General features: G+C 36.8%; 1 protein-coding gene across 50 annotated transcripts; it reads left to right on the top strand.

The window, feature by feature from the left end:
* Window positions 1–5,348: 5,348 nt before the first annotated feature.
* LOC127100429 (uncharacterized) lies at window positions 5,349–15,093 on the top strand. 50 transcript variants are annotated; one of them, XM_051037630.1, is made up of 12 exons: window positions 5,349–5,689; window positions 5,784–5,963; window positions 6,349–6,596; window positions 6,702–7,574; window positions 7,895–8,097; window positions 8,210–8,329; window positions 8,437–11,520; window positions 12,229–12,321; window positions 12,529–13,673; window positions 13,796–13,904; window positions 14,281–14,361; window positions 14,823–15,093. In XM_051037630.1, exons 4-12 carry the CDS (start codon window positions 7,445–7,447, stop codon window positions 14,901–14,903), a joined length of 5,046 nt encoding a protein of 1,681 aa, XP_050893587.1. In that variant the 5' UTR covers window positions 5,349–5,689; window positions 5,784–5,963; window positions 6,349–6,596; window positions 6,702–7,444; the 3' UTR covers window positions 14,904–15,093. The 50 variants fall into 50 exon arrangements, with proteins under 50 accessions (XP_050893587.1, XP_050893590.1, XP_050893589.1 ...); XM_051037633.1 differs by adding an exon at window positions 12,100–12,135 and having other exon boundaries at window positions 5,350–5,689; window positions 8,437–11,202; window positions 12,286–13,673; XM_051037632.1 differs by adding an exon at window positions 12,100–12,171 and having other exon boundaries at window positions 5,350–5,689; window positions 8,437–11,202; window positions 12,286–13,673.
* Window positions 15,094–19,423: the final 4,330 nt, after the last annotated feature.

Raw genomic sequence — 19,423 nt, 5'->3', positions numbered from 1 at the left:
CACATGGGCTCGTTCAATGCAAATAGCTCTTATTTCCAAGAACAAGGAGAAGTTCATCGACAGAACCCTAACTAAACCGCCGGTGTCAGATCCTCTGTATGCTCCGTGGATCCGTTGCAACACTATGGTTCTTGCTTGGATCCAACGATCAATTTCAGAATCCATTGCGAAATCCGTGTTGTGGATTGAGAATGCTTCTGTCGTATGGAAGAATCTGCAAATTAGGTTTTCTCAGGGTGACGTTTTCCGCATTTCTGACATCCAAGAAGACCTATACAGATTCAAACAAGGTACTCTTGATGTATCAAACTATTTTACTCAATTAAAGGTTACGTGGGATGAATTAGAGAATTACAGACCTATTCCTACTTGTACATGTGCTATCCAATGTTCTTGTGGTGCTATTACATCTGTTAGGAAGTATAGAGAGCAAGATTATGTGATACGCTTCCTAAAGGGTTTGACAGAAAAGTTTGCACACTCAAAATCTCAAATTATGATGATGAATCCTCTCCCTGACATTGACAAGGCTTTCTCCCTTGTTATTCAGCAAGAAAGAGAAATGGACAGTTCTGCTTCCAATACTGTTCCATCTACTGGAGCCACGAAAGAAACTTCTGCTCTCCAGACTCAGACACATGAGGCAAATTACACTGCTAAGTAAGGTTCATATGGTTATCGAGGGAAGTTCCCAAGTTCCAATGCTCCAAGAGGCACAAATAGGGTGTGTACACATTGTGGCAGGGTTAATCACACTGTTGAGACATGCTTTCTCAAGCATGGATACCCACCTGGTTTTAACAAAGTGAAGGGTAAAGCTCCAGGTCATTCCTCCTCTTCTGCCCCGACTGCTGCTAGTGTCAACAACACCACAGAACCAACTTCTCACAGTTCATCATCCTCCTCCTTTGGTTTTACTAAGGAACAATATGACATTATCTTGGCACTTCTCCAACAATCTCAACCCAATCCCACTGTTAATTCAGTCTCCACTTCTCCTTTTGTCCTGAATTCTCACTCCTCCCAAGTGAATGGTAAGAATCCTAACCTTTGGATCCTTGATACTGGGGCTACAGACCATTTTACCTTTAGTTTATCTTCTTTCATTGATCATAAGTCTATCATCCTTATTCTTGTTAGTTTACCCGATGGATCACAGACTGTTGCCTCTATTTGTGGTACAGTTGTTATTTCCCCTTCCTCTGTTTTGAACAATGTACTCTATGCTCCTAGTTTTCATGTTAACCTTATCTCTGTTGCCAAACTTGTTGATAGTAGTGATTGTTCTGTCCAATTTAACTCCAATGCTTGCCATATTATGCATAATCATTCCAAGGAAATGATTGGTATAGCTAGACTGCATAGGGGACTCTATCTTCTGGACTCCACAGCTGGCCATTCTTTTGTTAATAATTCTGCTGCTGACACTTCATGTAATTTGTGGCACATGAGACTAGGACACATCTCTAATATAGGTTTACATACCATTTCAAAAGTTTTTCCTTTCATTACTTGTAATAATAACAATGCTCCTTGCGATTCTTGTCAATTTGCTAAGCAAAAGAAACTTCCTTTTCCTAATAGTGTGTTTCAATCTAATGCTCCTTTCACTGTTTTACATGCTGATTTATGGCGTCCCTTCTCTACTATTTCTATTTTAGGCCACAAGTATTTTTTGACTCTTGTTGATGACTACACTAGACATACATGGGTCATCTTTCTTAAAACCAAAAATCAAACCAGACCTAGCCTCATAAATTTTGTAGCATACATAGAGAATCAATTTCAAACCACCTTAAAATGCTTACGGACAGATAGTGGCACATAATTTTTAACCTTGTCTGATTTCCTTCTGGCCAAAGGAATTCTCCACCACAGAACTTGTGTTGAGACACCTCAACAAAATGGTGTGGTGGAGAGAAAACACCAACACATACTAAATGTTGCTAGGTCCCTCCGTTTTCATTCCAACATTCCTTTGTCTATGTGGAACTTTTGCATTCAACATGCAGTTCATATCATAAATAGGCTCCCTACGCCTCTCCTTAACTCTAAGTGCCCTCATGAACTCTTATTCAAGCAGCCCCCCTCCATGATCCATTTAAAAGTGTTTGGATGCCTTTCCTATGCCACCTCCCTCCAAGCCCACAGAACCAAATTCGACCCTAGAGCTAGGAAAGCCATTTTCATTGGTCATAAAGATGGTACCAAAGGATATATATTGTATGACCTTCAAACCCATGACATTTTCATATCTAGGAATGTCATTTTTTATGAAACTGTGTTTCCCTTTAAGGATATTCAACCTCCTCTAGATAATACCAATCAGATTTTTTCCCTTCTTGATGATATTCCCAATGAAAACCCTCCTCCTAATCCTACTGAACATCTAAGTCCCACGATGGACCACTCCCCTACCATATATGTGTCACCTCAAGATAGTAATGTTGACACCACCCCACAACCTATCAATTCACCCAGTCCTAGTCCTGTCACTACTTCAGGTACTACACCTGACATGGTTATTCCCACTCCTCATCTTAATGACAACTCTCCTTTTAATACCACTACTCCTCCTCCTACCCTTAATCATACTTTAGACTCCTCTGTACCTACTGTACCTTCAGCAGCAGATAACACTGCTTTACCCACTAGGCATTCTTCTAGAACTTTTAATCCACCTCAATATTTGCAGGACTATCACTGCTACTCCACCACTTCCCAACATCATTCTAATGTGCTTTATCCTTTGTCATCTGTCTTGACTTATGATCATTGTTCTCCTTCTTATAAACATTTTTGTTGTGCTATCTCTTCCAATACTGAACCAAAAACATTTAACCAAGCCATCAAACTAGATTGTTGGAAACTTGCTATGAATGCTGAAATATCTGCTCTGGAAGAAAACCAGACTTTGAGTGTTGTTGATCTCCCACCTGGAAAAATTCCTATTGGCTGCAGGTGGGTTTATAAGATAAAATACAAGGCTGATGGTTCCATTGAAAGATACAAGGCTAGACTTGTAGCCAAGGGATACACACAAATGGAAGGCATTGATTACTTTGATACTTTTTCTCCTGTGGCCAAAATAACTACTGTGAGGGTGCTTCTAACCATTGCTGGCATACAAGGTTGGTATGTTGAACAACTTGATGTTAACAATGCCTTCCTCCATGGTGATTTGCATGAAGAGGTCTATATGACTCTTCCCCCTGGCATCTCTGTTTCTAAACCTTCTCAGGTTTGCAAATTACGAAAATCTTTATATGGCCTTAAGCAAGCTAGTAGGCAATGGTATTCAAAATTATCATCTTTCTTAATTTCATTGGGCTATGCATAATCCCAAGCTGATCACTCATTATATGTCAAATCCCATAAAGAATTCTTCACTGCTATACTTGTTTATGTAGATGACATAGTGGTTGCAGGAAATTCTATGGTTGAAATTCAGAATGTGAAGCAGCTTCTGGATCAAAAATTTCGAATCAAAGATCTTGGTTCTCTTCGATTTTTCCTGGGTTTTGAGATAACAAGATCAACAAAAGGGATATTCATGAATCAAAGAAAATATACTCTAGAACTCTTAGAGGATACAAGCTTCCTTGGAGCTAAGCCATCTCCCATTCCCTATGATCCCAATCTAAAGTTGTCTCCCACAGATGGTACCTTGTTGGAGGATCCCACACGTTATAGGCGTATCATTGGTAGACTCATCTATTTGACTAATACTAGGCCAGATATCTCATTTGCTGTGCAACATCTTAGTCAATTCGTCTCCAAGCCTTTGGTCTCTCACTTTCAGGCTGCCACAAGAGTGCTCAGGTACCTGAAATCATGTCCTGCTAGAGGCATTCTATTCTCTGCTTCCAGCCATCTCAAATTATTTGCCTTTGCTGATTCCGATTGGGCTCGATGCCCCACTACAAGAAGATCCATTACTGGCTTCTGTGTCATACTTGGTTCATCCCTTATTAGCTAGAAATCTAAGAAGCAAAATACAGTTTCAAGATCCTCCACTGAAGCTGAGTACAGGGCTCTAGCTTCCCTCACATGTGAAATTCAATGGTTGCAATACCTCCTGCAGGATCTTCAGGTTCATTTAGCGCAACCAGCTTCAGTCTATTGCGACAGCAAGTCAGCTATCTACCTTGCACACAACCCAGCCTTTCATGAAAGAAGCAAGCACATTGAATTAGATTGCCATGTGGTTCGTGAGAAAATTCTTTCCAAATTAATCCATTTACTCCCTGTCTCCACAGCAGATCAACTTGCAGACGGTTTTACAAAACCTCTTCACTCACCAGCTTTCTCTTCCATCATGTCCAAGTTAGGACTTTGTAGTCTACACAGTCCTACTTGAGAGGGCGTATCAACATACATGTACATATATAAATTATTTTTCCATTTTCCTTATTAATAGATAGTGTACATATATAGAGCTTTAGACTATTGGTTGATCATATTATTCATTGTAACAGATTCTGTTAGCCTTCTGTTAGCTTTCTTCTTCATCAATGAAGCTTTTCTGTTATTCTTTGCTTTCTACATTTTTCTGTTGCAACTGTTTCACCATTATTGACAAATATCTTTGTTACCATTTTCAAAGTGTAATAATATTATTTTTAATGCGACGTACAATAGAAACTTCATATAAAATAAAAAACAAACATTTAGTTTCTCTGCTGTATACATTAAAAAAATCGGACAGACGACCACATCTCTCAAATACCGCTGGAAATTCCGCCGGACCTTCCCACCAACCATCGCTCGATCAGGTCAGCACACAAAGACCTCAAACACCTCAAGAAAATCGTGGGAGACCTCGAAGACAAACTGACGCACCTGGATGTGGAACAAGGGACGTTATAATCGGGTCGATCATTAGTTTATTGTCAGTCCAATTTAACCAATTATTACAACATTAATAAATTTATTTTTTACATTATTCTTTTTTATTTATTAAATAAACAAAATTAAAAATTAAAAAAAATACAAGAGGATGTATGCGCCAGATGAATTGGCGCATACACCACATGAAGCACTAAGGCGCCAGGGGCATTGACGCCTCCTCATGAGAGCCAATGCATGCGCCAATAGCATTGACGCCTCCTCATGAGGAGCCCAATGCATGCTCCATTGCTATTGGCGTCTCTTTTGGTTGTCTGGGGGATGCGCAAATTCATCTGGTGCATCTTTTTCTAAAAATGGTTATTTTGATATTTTTTTTAATTATTGATTATTTTTGATTTTTTTTTAAAAAATTATTTTACAAATAAAATTCTTCAAAATACGCATTTCAAAATTCAAAATTATAAATTGCTACAAAATGAAAACACGCTAATAGATAAAGAAAAGGTAAAAGTGCGGACGCAACTCAATTACATTTCTATCCTCTCGCTACCGTTGGATGAAACTTCGCAAGTTTTACACTACACAATCCCGCTCGCCATCAAGTTTGAAACTGCGATGAATTTGCAGAACCTAACACACTAAACAAATGAAAAACCTAATCCACTTCACACTGATAACTGAGCATAGAACAAAATCGCAATGAACATGGATTCCGTCTCCGATCTCTTAGAAATCGCCGGCGAGGACGATTCTCTACTCTCCGACAACAGTTCCACATCTGCCAACATTTTCTCATGCTCTCCTCTCGTCTCTATCAGATCCCGTCCTCTTCAAACCAGTTAGGGTTTTTCATTTTCATTTTGTTAAACTTTTTTTGATGATTTCAAAATTGTAATGTATATCTAATTTCTTCAACATATTTGATTGATTAGCGCAACCAGCAGCGGAAATCGAAATTACTTCTGTAGTTTCTGAAGATTTGACTTCGAAATGTACTAAACCGGAATCACCGGAGTCTCAGCAGTCTCAGCAGAAGAAAAGGAAGAAAAAATTCGGCGGATTCAATTTGCGCAAAAGCTTGGCATGGGATAGAGCTTTCTTTACGGAACAAGGTATTCTCTTCTTCTATTTTCATGAATTAACTATGGAAATGAAAATTCTGTCAATGTTATTATTACTAATTAACTATGAACACGGACACTTGGAAGTGTAGGCGAGTCGTGGTGTTGACAACTTGTATGACACATGTAGGTAGCTGTGTTTATATGTAGCGGTGTCGGTGTCCTATGTCTTTGACATTATCGGTGTTGAAATGTCTGCGTCGGTGTTGAAGTGTCTGGGTCGGAGTCTGTGTTTCATAGCTAATTAATGATTAATATATTAATGTTAGGATGGTTGAGATTGAAGTATGGAATGAATATCATTGGTTCATTGTTGATGAAAGTTAAAAACATGTTTTACTTTGATTAACGTTCATGCTGAAACCCTATTATTCAGGTGTTTTGAACCCCACAGAGCTTTCTATGATCAGTGGCACGGCCACCCCTAATTCAAAGTCAAATTTGGAAGTTATAGATGAAGAAGAACTTGGTACAACTTCAATAGCATTGCAGAAAATTGAAGAAAATTTATTTAAACATTCGTCCGGAGGTGTTTCAATTAGAGATAAGAAGATTGGTGCTGTTTCTGGCTTAACACCAAAGCCCGGTGCATCGGTCAAACGAACACCACCCATTGCTTCCTTGGTTAGTCTATTTTTACTCTTTATACTATTGGTATATATAATGGTGTATCATAGTTGAACACTTCTTAATTTCTATTCTGTGTTAATTTGTACCTATGCTCATTAGGGAAAGAGGAAAGTGCTTGCAACCAACAACGATGGAAATAAATATAAGCGCAGTGCTATTCCAAGGGCGGTGCCTTCTTCATCATATCCTTACCATTGCTTGTTTAGATGTCTATTATTAACAGTCAGTTTTGTCAAGAAGAATCTTATGGGGAAAAACGTAGAAAATTCTTACTGTAACTATGTTTTTTAAAGAAAAAGTTTATATTGAATAAGTTGTAATTGATTTCTGCTTCTTTACTTTTTTTGGTACTTTTGTCATTTAATTTCGCCATAACCTTTTATAAACTTATAAAGACTTTCATGAATAAAAACTGTAAACTCATTTTAGCTGAAGTGATTTTATAAGCTTGTTTAGATGCATATTTATTAACAGTCAGCTTTGTCAAGAAGAATCTTATGAGAAAAAACGTAGAAAGAATCTTACTGTAACTATGTGTTTTTTAAAGAAAAAGTTTATATTGAATAAGTTGTAATTAATTTCTGCTTCTTTACTTTTTGTGGTACTTTTCTCATTTAATTTCTCCATAACCTTTTATAAACTTTATAAAGACTTTCATGAATAAAAACTGTAATCTTATTTTAGCTGAAGTGATTTTATAAATTTGAAGTTAACTCAAACTGTTGCAGAGTGGAGTCTCTTTAGTGTGTGTGTGCTGGAATTTAGTTGTATGTATTTCTGTTGAATAATGAAAGTGCTTACCTTAACTCCTTTGAAAACTAAAAATAACTGACACCGCTAAAATGCCGAGTAAAGAGTCAAAAATCACTGGGATACCAGGACCAAAATCCAATGTTTCTGCAAATGCAACTACCACTAGGAGTGGAATGTTGAGCTCAGGTTCCTCAAAAAGAAATCAGAATGCACATCCTAGTAAGTTCTGTAGTTTGTATTTGATCCTTTTTTCTGGATTTAACTCTTGTAAACCTAGGAATACACTTCAGAAGGAAAATGTGAGTACTTTATAGTAGTCAATTCAAAGATCAACGATGAAATTTAAACAACTTTGTAGTTTGTTAGTCAAAATACATGCATATGATCGAAATCTCAACTATTGGCTTTTTTAATCAATCACTAACTTTTCACTTTTCCGTTTAAAATGAATCTCTCACTTCAGCATTCTTAACTTCAGAAGTGTGAAATCCCTCTTTTTTCTGTCCCCAAATTTATTGATCTCGTTTTTATTATGTTAGGCCTGCCAAAAAATCCTACGCCAAGCATCCCTAGCCTATCAAAAAATCCTACGCCAAGCATCCCTCGCATGTCAAAAAATCCTACACCAAGCATCTCTAGCCTGTCAAAAAATCCTACATATGTTCCAAGCATCCCTAAAGTTGATATGGCTGACAAGTGTTCTGTTAGTAGAAGTCTTACCAAGCAGGCTGGAAAACTTTCGGTGGGTACTTACTCAAATATTCAATTTTTTACTCCATCAATTTTGTATTTTTTGTTATTTAACTACAAATTATTTGATTATTCTCTTGAAATATTTTTGACCTGCTGCACAGGATACCCCAGTTTCCATACTACGTCCACCATCCAGAATGGATCAAACAACGCATCAAACAGGGACAATAAAATCATCAGGCCTACGGAAGCCATCTCCCTCCATTGGTTTCTTTTCTCAGGTATGATTATTATGTTCATTTCCCTATATCATATTTAGAAGCATGCATCAATAAAATGACACTCACATATTGATCACACGTCCATGCCTATTATTTTTGCTTTGCAGGTAAAAGCTTCCGGTTCACACAGCTTGCAGAAAAGCTCCATACCCTGCAAACCTTCAGAGAGTAACATTCCTAAACTAAGGAAGTTGGGAACAGTTTCTGTTAAAGAAGCAAGGTCCAAAATTGTCAAAGGGGCAGCAAAGAATCGTACTAAGGAATTAAGCCATTCAGATGTCAACTCAGAAGCAATTGTGCCAATAGACAATAAGCAGAAGGCTGGTGTAGAAGTGGATTTTGATTCTTCTAGTTTTGAAATAATAAGTAAGCAAGCAGAGGTTGAAAACATTCTTGATGATGTCATCTTAAAATCTAAGGAGCAAGGAGAACTACATGAAAATGAGATCATTTCAAGCATGGAGAACATGGTATTACCTACACATGAAAAGGAATTTCTTACGAAGAGTCAGACACACGAGCAGTTGGAGAAAGACGCTGACCACACTCTGGAGAAAATGTCAGACACTAATGAATTAAGCCTTTCAGATGTCAAGCCAGAAGCAATCGTGCAAATAGACAATAAGCAGATGGCTGGTGTAGAAGTGGATTGTGATTCTTCGATTTTTGAAATAATAAGTAAGCAAGCAGAGGTTGAAAACATTCTTGATGATGTCATCTTAAAATCCAAGGAACAAGGAGAACTACATGAAAATGAGATCATTTCTAGCATGGAGAACATGGTATTACCTACACGTGAAAAGGAATTTCTTACAAAGAGTCAGACACATGAGCAGTTGGAGAAAGAGGCTGACCACACTCTGGAGAAAGTGTCAGACACTAAGGAATTAAGCCTTTCAGACGTCAAGCCAGAAGCAATCATGCAAATAGACAATAAGCAGATGGCTGGTGTAGAAGTGGATTGTGATTCTTCGGTTTTTGAAATAATAAGTAAGCAAGCAGAGGTTGAAAACATTCTTGATGATGTCATCTTAAAATCTAAGGAGCAAGGAGAACTACATGAAAATGAGATCATTTCAAGCATGGAGAACATGGTATTACCTACACATGAAAAGGAATTTCTTACGAAGAGTCAGACACATGAGCAGTTGGAGAAAGAGGCTGACCACACTCTGGAGAAAGTGTCAGACACTAAGGAATTAAGCCTTTCAGATGTCAAGCCAGAAGCAATCGTGCAAATAGACAATAAGCAGATGGCTGGTGTAGAAGTGGATTGTGATTCTTCGGTTTTTGAAATAATAAGTAAGCAAGCAGAGGTTGAAAACATTCTTGATGATGTTATCTTAAAATCCAAGGAACAAGGAGAACTACATGAAAATGAGATCATTTCTAGCATGGAGAACATGGTATTACCTACACATGAAAAGGAATTTCTTACAAAGAGTCAGACACATGAGCAGTTGGAGAAAGAGGCTGACCACACTCTGGAGAAAGTGTCAGACACTAAGGAATTAAGCCTTTCAGATGTCAAGCCAGAAGCAATCGTGCAAATAGACAATAAGCAGATGCCTGGTGTAGAAGGGGATTGTGATTCTTCGATTTTTGAAATAATAAGTAAGCAAGCAGAGGTTGAAAACATTCTTGATGATGTCATCTTAAAATCCAAGGAGCAAGGAGAACTACATGAAAATGAGATCATTTCTAGCATGGAGAACATGGTAATACCTACACATGAGAATGAACTTCTTAAAAAGAGTCAGACACATGAGCAGTTGGAGAAAGAGGCCGACCACACTCTGGATAACAAGTTATATGATGTTACGTCAAATGGGGACCGGTCTTCATATCAGGAACCACAGTCTACGCTCTTTCCTATCATGCAGAGAACTTCTAATACTGTGCAGAATACCATAGGACAAGATGAAGATGATCAAATCAAAGGGCCCACCGGTGACATTCCGCCTTTCAAGGAAAGTTTGATACTACAGGCAGAGTTTTCAGGAGAGTTTAAGGGATACAAGAGTGCCAAGACTGCACTTTTAAATTCTAGCCTTGATGATTTTTGCAAAACTGTCCCCGAAGGATCTAAACAAGGAACCCCGTGTAAGAATACTGAACAGGTAAATTGTGGTGCTGATGAATTTGGTAGATATGAAGGAGATGCACAGGGGCATTTATTGAACGAGAGTCTCATAATCAATTGCAAAAAAACCACCCAAAGTAATTTAGACGCAGTTAGTCAGCAGTTACAGGCAGACCAACCCAAGGCTCTAAATCCTAGTGGTGTAGAAGAAATTGGACCGGAAAAAGAAAATATCTCTGATATGAACAGTTCTCAGCCAGTTCATGTGACGAGCTTATTTTCCAAAGGTTCTCCTGAAAATTCCATACTAGGAATCAATGACGCTTCTGAGGATGAATCTAAAATAATTGAGATCAAAGACTGTCAGCTTCCTGTAGATGATCAATTAGGTTTCATCCTGAGAAGCCCAGTGGATAAGGAATGTGACCAGGTTATTGACTCAAAAGCAATCCGTGATAGAACTCCGGAGTTTGAATTGGATAGGTTGAGTGAAAATTGTATAACTGTTTCAGCATCTTCATTGGCAGATGATAATAACATAAATGAAGATTCCTATCTTCCTGGGTTTCAAAAGTCTAGTGCTGTTGTTGCTGTAAATTCCCAGGATGTTCACTTGGATAGTGACTTTCTGCCAAAAGTTATTGTTTCATCTACAGAAATCAAGGAGCAAAATTTAGTTGAGGATGCATTTGAAGGATGCGGGTTCCATAGCAATGAGCACAATGCTACCAATCATCATATTGAAGATATGTCTGTAAACATAGAGGGAAATCATGATGTCGATGGAAAGGTGGAACTTCTGCAAATCAATGATGTGGATGAAAAGGCGGAATTTTTGCAAATCAATGATGTGGATGAAAAGATGGAACTCTTGCAAATCAATGATGTAGAAGATGGAAATCATGATGTGGATGAAAAGGTGGAACTTTTGCAAATCAATGATGTAGAAGATGGAAATCATGTTGTGTTGCAAATCAAGGATGTGGATGAAAAGGTGGAACTTTTGCAAATCAATGATGTAGAAGATGAAAATCATGATGTGGATGAAAAGGTGGAACTCTTGCAAATCAATGGTGCAGAAGATGGAAATCGTGATGTGGACGAAAAGGTGGAACTTTTGCAAATAAATGATGTGGACGAAATGGTGGAACTTTTGCAAATCAATGATGTGGATGAAAAGGTGGAACTTTTGCAACTCAATGATGTAGAAGATGGAAATCATGACGTGGATGAAAAGGTGGAACTCTTGCAAATCAACGGGGCGGAAGATGGAAATCGTGATGTGGATGAAAAGGTGGAACTTTTGCAAATCAATGGTGCAGAAGATAAAAATCGTGATGTGGATGAAAAGGTGGAACTTTTGCAAATCAATAATGTAGATGAAAAGGTGGAACTTTTGCAAATCAATGATGTGGAAGATGGAAATCATGATGTGGATGAAAAGGTGGAACTCTTGCGAATCAATGGTGCAGAAGATGGAAATTGTGATTTGGATGAAAATGTGGATCTTTTGCAGATCAATGATGTGGATGAAAAGGTGGAACATTTGCAAATCAATGATGTGGATGAAAAGGTGGAAATTTTGCAAATCAATGATGTAGAAGATGGAAATCATGATGTGGATGGAAAGGTGGAACTCTTGCAAATCATTGGTGCAGAAGATGGAAATCGTGATTTGGATGAAAAGGTGGAACTTTTGCAAATCAATGATGTGGATGAAAAGGTGGAACTTTTGCAAATTAATGATGTGGATGAAAAGGTGGAAATTTTGCAAATCAATGATGTAGAAGATGGAAATCATGACGTGGATAAAAAGGTGGAACTCTTGCAAATCAATGGTGCAGAAGATGGAAATCGTGATGTGGATGAAAAGGTGGAACTTTTGCAAATCAATGATGTGGATGAAAAGGTGGAACTTTTGCAAATTAATGATGTGGATAAAACGGTGGAACTTTTGCAAATCAATGATGTAGAAGATGGAAATCATGACGTGGATGAAAAGGCGGAACTCTTGCAAATCAATGGTGCAGAAGATGGAAATCATGATGTGGATGAAAAGGTGGAACTCTTGCAAATCAATGGTGCAGAAGATGGAAATCATGATGTGGATGAAAAGGTGGAACTGTTGCAAATCAATGGTGCAGACGATGGAAATTGTGATGTGGACGAAAAGGTGGAACTTTTGCAAATCAATGATGTGGATGAAAAGGTGGAACTTTTGCAAATCAACGATGTAGAAGATGGAAATCATGATGTGGATGAAAAGGTGGAACTCTTGCAAATCAATGGTGCAGAAGATGGAAATCATGATGTGGAAGACAAGGTTGAACTTTTGCAAATCAATGATGCTGAAGAAGGTTTGTCGGATATACTGCCTTTAGTTGAAACTCAACTCAATATGAACTTTTTTTCTTCTGAATTTGACTCTTCTATTGAAGTGAGTGAAGATCCCTTTTCAACTGCAGTTTCTTTGATATGTGAGAAGCAGTGTAGTTTAAGTGAAAATTCAAAGTTACTAAGTTCAGATATGCTTGTAAACAAAGATGGAAATCAAGGTGTCGATGAAAAAGTGGAACTTTTGCAAATCAACGGTGCAGAAGAAGGTTCATTAGATATATCTCCTTCAGTTGAAATTCAACTCGAGAATGTTATTTCTGCTGAATTTGATTCTTCTACTAAAGTGAGTGAAGATCCATGTCTTTTAAGTGAAAAATCAAAATTATTAGCTTCAGAGAATTCAATCTTCAATGCAACAATCCCACAAGGCAGCGAAGTTAGTTCAATGAAACTCAATGAGAACGCTATTTCTGCTGAATTAGGTTCTTCTATTGATGTGAGTGAAGGCCCCTGTCTTTTAAGTGAAAAATCAAAATTATTAGCTTCAGAGAATTCAATCTTCAACGCAACAATCCCAGAAGGCAGCGAAGTTAGTTCAGTGAAACTCAATAGGAATGCTATTTCTGCTGATTTAGATTCTTCTATTCAAGTGAGTGAAGGCCCCTTTACTAGTGCAGTTGCTTGGAAATCTGAGGAGCAATGTCTTTTAAGTGAAAAATCGAAGTTACTAGATTCAGATAATTCAATCTTCATTGAAACAATCCTACAAGGTAATGAAGTTGGTTCAGTGAACAGTGAAAGTTTATCAGATGCAGCTGTAACTACTGTCTTTGAGAATGATAAGTCTCCTAATACTGACATGGCAAGTCAGTCAAAAGACAAAATCGACTTTCCAGAAGAAGACAACGGCAAAATAATTCATCTGTGAGTATCATTTTTGTTGTATAACTTTTGTTCATCTATGTTTTGGCAGCCTCCATTTTAAATCTAAGACAGTTTTGAAGCGTTACATATTGAGTGACCAATGTTAATTTTGTGAGTGGCAGCGAAATAGATGCAACTAAAACCAAGCAGGAAGTTCCGATAGCGAAGCCTCCACTGAATGTTGCTCCCTTTACTGAGGAATGGTTAGCTGCAATAGAAGCAGCTGGAGAGGTGACTCAAATTTCTTAAGCTAACATCAATACTTTTAATCCCTAATTACTAAGTTTCTTTTCCTGACAAAGTATTTCATGCCAACTTGTTTTTCTGTTTTGAAGTCTTACATTGCCATTTTTTTGGCCTTTAACATCGCCCCCTTTTTAATATTTATGTTTATGTATGTTTGCATTGATTTTTTAAACTGTCAAAGTTAGCTAATTGTTAGTAATTGTTTGTGTTAAATGTTTACTTGCATTGTTTGAATTGCATATGGCAGTGGAATCAAACTTGTTTTTAAGGTTAAGGCTCCTGACTTTACATAAAGCAATTAGTTCTTTGCAATGTGGTGATTTTTGCCATGTTGGATTCATCTTATTTGTTGCGTCTGCAGGAGATTTTAATGATGAAGAGTGGCGCTGTACAAAACTCTCCTCCTGACAAAGTCCAGAATGAACCGAACCCTTGGTCACCGGTAGGTCCATTCTTCAGTATCTAGATTTGATTCAAATTCAAAGCGTAAGATTGTTTTGCAATCTCACTTGTTCGTGTATAATTTCTATGAATTCAATTATTAACTTCAAAAAAGTAAATACTAGAACTAGGCATTTGATATTTGTATTTTTGTGATTAGATAACCCATTAGAATTAGGTTGACTGGAACATTTATGGAATTTCACATCCTTTACAAATGCCTTTTCACTGGCCCTGTATCAACCTTTTTCATTTCACCAAAGCCCCCCAATCTCCATTCTCAACCATTGATATCACTTTGGTAAAGTTTCATACACAAATGTGTTTATAGGGTTATCTCAATCAGAAAGTTGCATATTATTAATGTTACTTTCTCAATTCGTTCATGGTGACTATATGCTTTTTATTTTGATGATGTATTGTTGTATATGGCTTATTTCTTTGTTTCATTATGGTTTACAGGTGAAGAAAAATCAAGAGATTGGACCATTTGATTGTACTAAAATAACCAAACATAACATCCAGAGTTCCGATCCATCGTGATAAATCTGTCAATAAATCACTGACATTTTTTGGTGTGAATATATTCTTCCACAACTTCAAGAGTTATAACACGTTTTATATATGAAAGTGCTACATGAATATAAATGAACTATATGTTACCCTGGAGAGGCTTATAAATGAATATTGTTTTCAAGTTGTAAATGATAATATTTGGTTTTGTTCTTTTTAATATATTTTATTTTTAAAATTAACTCAATTCAGCTTTTTTGTTTTTTTAATGAACTTGGTTTACCTCTTTCCTCATATTTTGATGACATAAGTTGAATGCATTTTAGACAATGTTTATACTGCGAAAACAATTTTATTATATTTTTAAAATTTATGTTGGCTTTATTTGTTAATCACCATAAGAAAATTCTTAAAATGAACACATTGAAAATGTCTAAGACTCAAAAGAGCTATTTTCATACCTCTAAACCTTTGTTTATAGCTTTAAATCTTCTTTCCATCACAATGACTCTTCATAACTGTTATCTTTTGTTATGAGAAAATTGCCTCTTAAAATGAGGAGAATGAAAATGTCAACACTCAAAAGAGCTACTTTCATACCTCTAAACCTTTGTTTGATAGCTTTAAATCTTTTTTCCCACATTTGACTCTAAATTTAATATTTTGTCAACAAAAATTACATAAACTTTGAAAAATAATTTTTTGACAAAGTAAATCAATTTTCTTGTAAAATACTCCCTCCGTTCTTTTTTAATTTTTTTTATGCATATTAAGAAAGTTAATAATTTTTACTACTTTTTAAATAATGATTTATTTTTTACATAATGATTGTCTTTTTATCTATAATATTTTTAATTATTTATTATTTTTTTTTCTCTTTTTAATAAGTAATTAGGAGTAATTTTGACAAAACGACTATTAATGTTACCTCAAATTTTAAATTTTTTTGAAAACGTCAATTAAAAAAAACAATTTTTTTTACTCAAACTACAATTAAAAAGAAACGGAGAATAGTAAAGTGCTCGGAATGATTTTTTTTTAATATATTAAGTACAATTCAATTAAATTGTACCTAAATTTTATTTAAAAAAAATGTATCTCGTAGATAAATATAAAAAATGTATCTCTATCGATATGCATTTCAGATTTCTATTTATTAGACAGTGATTATGATCACACATTTTGTAGTTCCTTCTTGCGTACTACTCTTTTCACTTTAAATTTGTCGTTTTAATAAATAAATTCTTTTTTTAAAGAACTGTCATTCTCATTTTCTAATCATATGAATGTTCTTTTTTCAATTGTCATATAATTATTATTTGATACACTACTTCTAACACATTAATTAATATGGCGAAGTTATAGTTAAGTTAGTAAAAGAGTAATATCTTATGACAGTATTATTGTGTTTCTTAATATGTGTGTAAAAATTTAAGCGAATATATTTTTAACAATGAAGATAGCTCAACGGTCAACGGTCAATTCTTTTGATCTTCTATGGACTTAATAATAAGTTAATTCTTTTAATCTTCTATAAAGTTAATAACAAGATAACAAGAAAAGAGGTTAATTACATGAGTTTCAAACTTGAATATGGATTAATAATTCAATTTAATACTTTATTTTTAGTTTTATCTTTTCTCTTACCTTCTAAAGAATAAAACATCCATAGAAAAAGTTATTCATCGACATAGAAAAAACGGAGTTTCATATTCATTGAGGAATTTGAATTCACTACTTATTATAAATAAATAAGTAGGATATCATGAATTCTCGAATCCCAATTCATCCTTAAACAGTTGACTTGATATCGAATAAATTTGGTATTTAAGCGTTGTTATATTCTGTTGATATTTGTAAATATAATATTAAGAATATTTGTATATCAAATAGTCCCACATCGACTATATCATGTAATTAGTTATAATCTCTCTTTATAATAAAGTCTCCGTAATGTTTTTCAAAACACACAGTTTATTCAAATGTCTCTCAGTCTCTTGTATTTCAACATGGTATCTAGAGTCTGCTAAGAGGCAATTCTTTCTTCGTCGTGCTTTACCCGGTTGACCCACTGTCTTCCGGTGAGATTTTTCTTTTGTTGCAAACCGTGTCATCACTCTGTTTTTTTTTGCAAACCGTGTCATCACTCCGGTTTGCCTCTCACTTTTCAAAATTCTTCGGTAACCTACCAGTAGAAGCGCCTCTTCCGATCCAGCCGTTCCCCACTTTTCATCGGCAGAAACCTCCGCACGTGACAACACATCTGACGGCCAATCCCGGCAATTTTTCAACCGCTCCACTCTCCATAGGGCAATTGTTTCAGATCCGATACTCACGGCTACTCCTCGTAACTTTACGCCAAACTACGATGATTTCCTCAAGTGGTATCAGAATTATCAGAACTTAGATTCTACTGCTTCGGTAGCACACATTGGTAATTCACCTGCTTGTCTCTCTCAATCATCTTCTCTTGGATCTTAGGTCTTTGATTTTGGTGCGTTTGATTATGTTACCGGTAATAAAAATCTTTTATCTCCCCTCTCTACATCCGGTTTCTTACCTACTATAACTTCTGCCAATGATTCTCAAACCCGATCCGAAGGGATTGGTACTGTTCGAATTCTACCTTCTCTCTCGGTTACTTCTGTCCTCTATGTACCTAATTGTCCATTTAATTTATTTTCAGTCAGTCGTTTAACTCGTTCTCTTGATTGTAGTGTCACTTTCACTAATAATAATGTTACCCTGCAGGATCGGAGTTCGGGACAAACAATTGGTGTCGGATGTGAGTCTCAAGGCCTTTATTACCTCTCTGTGTCATCTCAGACATGCTCAGCCAAAGATTCTCCACTCACTATCCATGTTCAGTTAGGTCATTCCAGTCTTTCCAAACTACATAAGTTGGTGCCAAATTTATCGAAGGTATCTAATTTACATTGTGAGTCGTGTCAACTACGGAAACACACTCGTGGCCAGTTTCCCAATCGAGTCAATAAACGAGCTTCGTCCCCTTTTGCTTTAGTTCACACCGATGTTTGGGGTCCCTCGCGTACTGTCTCTACTCTTGAGTCTAGGTATTTTGTCACCTTTATTGATGATTTTTCACGTTGCACGTGGTTATTTTTAATGAAGAATAGATCTGAATTATTTTCTATTGTTGAACAATTCTATCAAGAAATAAGAACTCAATTCGGTGTGTCTATCCGTACCTTAAGAAGTGACAATGCCCGTGAATATTTATCCCAACAATTTTAGAATTTCATGTCACGCAATGGTATTCTCCATCAAACATCTTGCCCTCACACACCTCAACAAAACGGGGTAGCGGAACGTAAAAATCGGCATCTTGTAGAAACCACTCGGACCCTACTTCTCCATGGTAATGTTCCACTTCGGTTTTGGGGGGATGGTGTGCTAACAACATATTATCTTATAAATCGCATGCCCTCATCTGTCCTTAACAATAAAATTCCTCATTCAATCCTTTTTCCCAATTCCCCACTTCACCCAATTCCTCCCCGAGTCTTTGGGTCCACATGTTTTGTACACAATCTCTCTCCTGGTCTTGATAAACTCTTAGCTCGATCACTAAAGTGTGTCTTTCTTAGTTATCATCGATGCCAAAAAGGTTATCGTTGTTATTAACATACTCTACAACGGTACCCAGTATCGGCCGATGTTACCTTCTTCGAGTCAGTTCCATATTTCGAGTCTAGTCACGTAACTCCAGAACCCATTCAAGAAAGTACTCCCACATCTTTTCCGGTAGTTATTAATGTCCCGCCTACCATTACCCCCATCAGTCTAGGGCTCCTGACCCACCCACTTCTCGACCACTTCAAACATATCAGCGTCGTCACCCAACGCCTGTCATCCCTGTCCCTGAGGTCATACCTGTCCTTGAGGTCATACCTATCCTTGAGGTCATTGCAGACTCTCCTCCGATGCCTCCGACATCACCGGATCTGATCCTGCAACCTGAGTCCGATCTTCCGATTGCCCTTCGAAAAGGTATACGTCAAACACGAAATCCTTCTCCACATTATATTGATTTATGTTATCATCGTCTTTCCCCTTTGTAGTATACTTGTTTGTCTTCTTTGTCTTCTGTTTCTATTCCTAAAACTCCATGTGAAGCATTGTCTCACCCTGAGTGAAGGCAAGCAATGATTGATGAAATGTGTGCTCTTCAAAGCAGTGGTACCTGGGAACTGGTTCCTCTACCCCATGGGAGATCTTTAGTAGGTTGTCGTTGGATTTATACATTGAAGGTTGGTCCAGATGGTAAGATTGATCGATTTAAAGCTCGCTTGGTAGCCAAAGGATACACTCATATTGGATTGGATTATAGTGATACCTTCTCGCCTGTAGCCAAGATGACATCTGTTAGACTTCTTCTAGCCATTGCATCCATTCGACATTGGCCTCTTCATCAACTTGACATAAAAAATGCTTTTTTACATGGTGATCTTGAAGAGGAAGTATATATGGAGTAACCACCTGGATTTGTTGCTCAGGAGGAGTCATCGAATATGGTGTGTAGGTTACAC

The sequence above is a fragment of the Lathyrus oleraceus genome, chromosome 7, assembly GCF_024323335.1.
Source record: "Lathyrus oleraceus cultivar Zhongwan6 chromosome 7, CAAS_Psat_ZW6_1.0, whole genome shotgun sequence".
Classification (NCBI taxonomy): Eukaryota; Viridiplantae; Streptophyta; class Magnoliopsida; order Fabales; family Fabaceae; genus Lathyrus; species Lathyrus oleraceus.
Note: the sequence above shows the minus strand (reverse complement) of the source record. Positions and strands in the feature narration are given on the sequence as shown.

Coding starts and splice junctions, on each gene's coding strand:
- LOC127100429 (XM_051037582.1), top strand. CDS start 7,445: ATGCCGAGTAAAGAGTCAAAAATCACTGGGATACCAGGACCAAAATCC. Junction 8,098..8,209: donor AGCAGGCTGGAAAACTTTCG/GTGGGTACTTAC, acceptor CCTGCTGCACAG/GATACCCCAGTTTCCATACT. Junction 8,330..8,436: donor CCATTGGTTTCTTTTCTCAG/GTATGATTATTA, acceptor TTTGCTTTGCAG/GTAAAAGCTTCCGGTTCACA.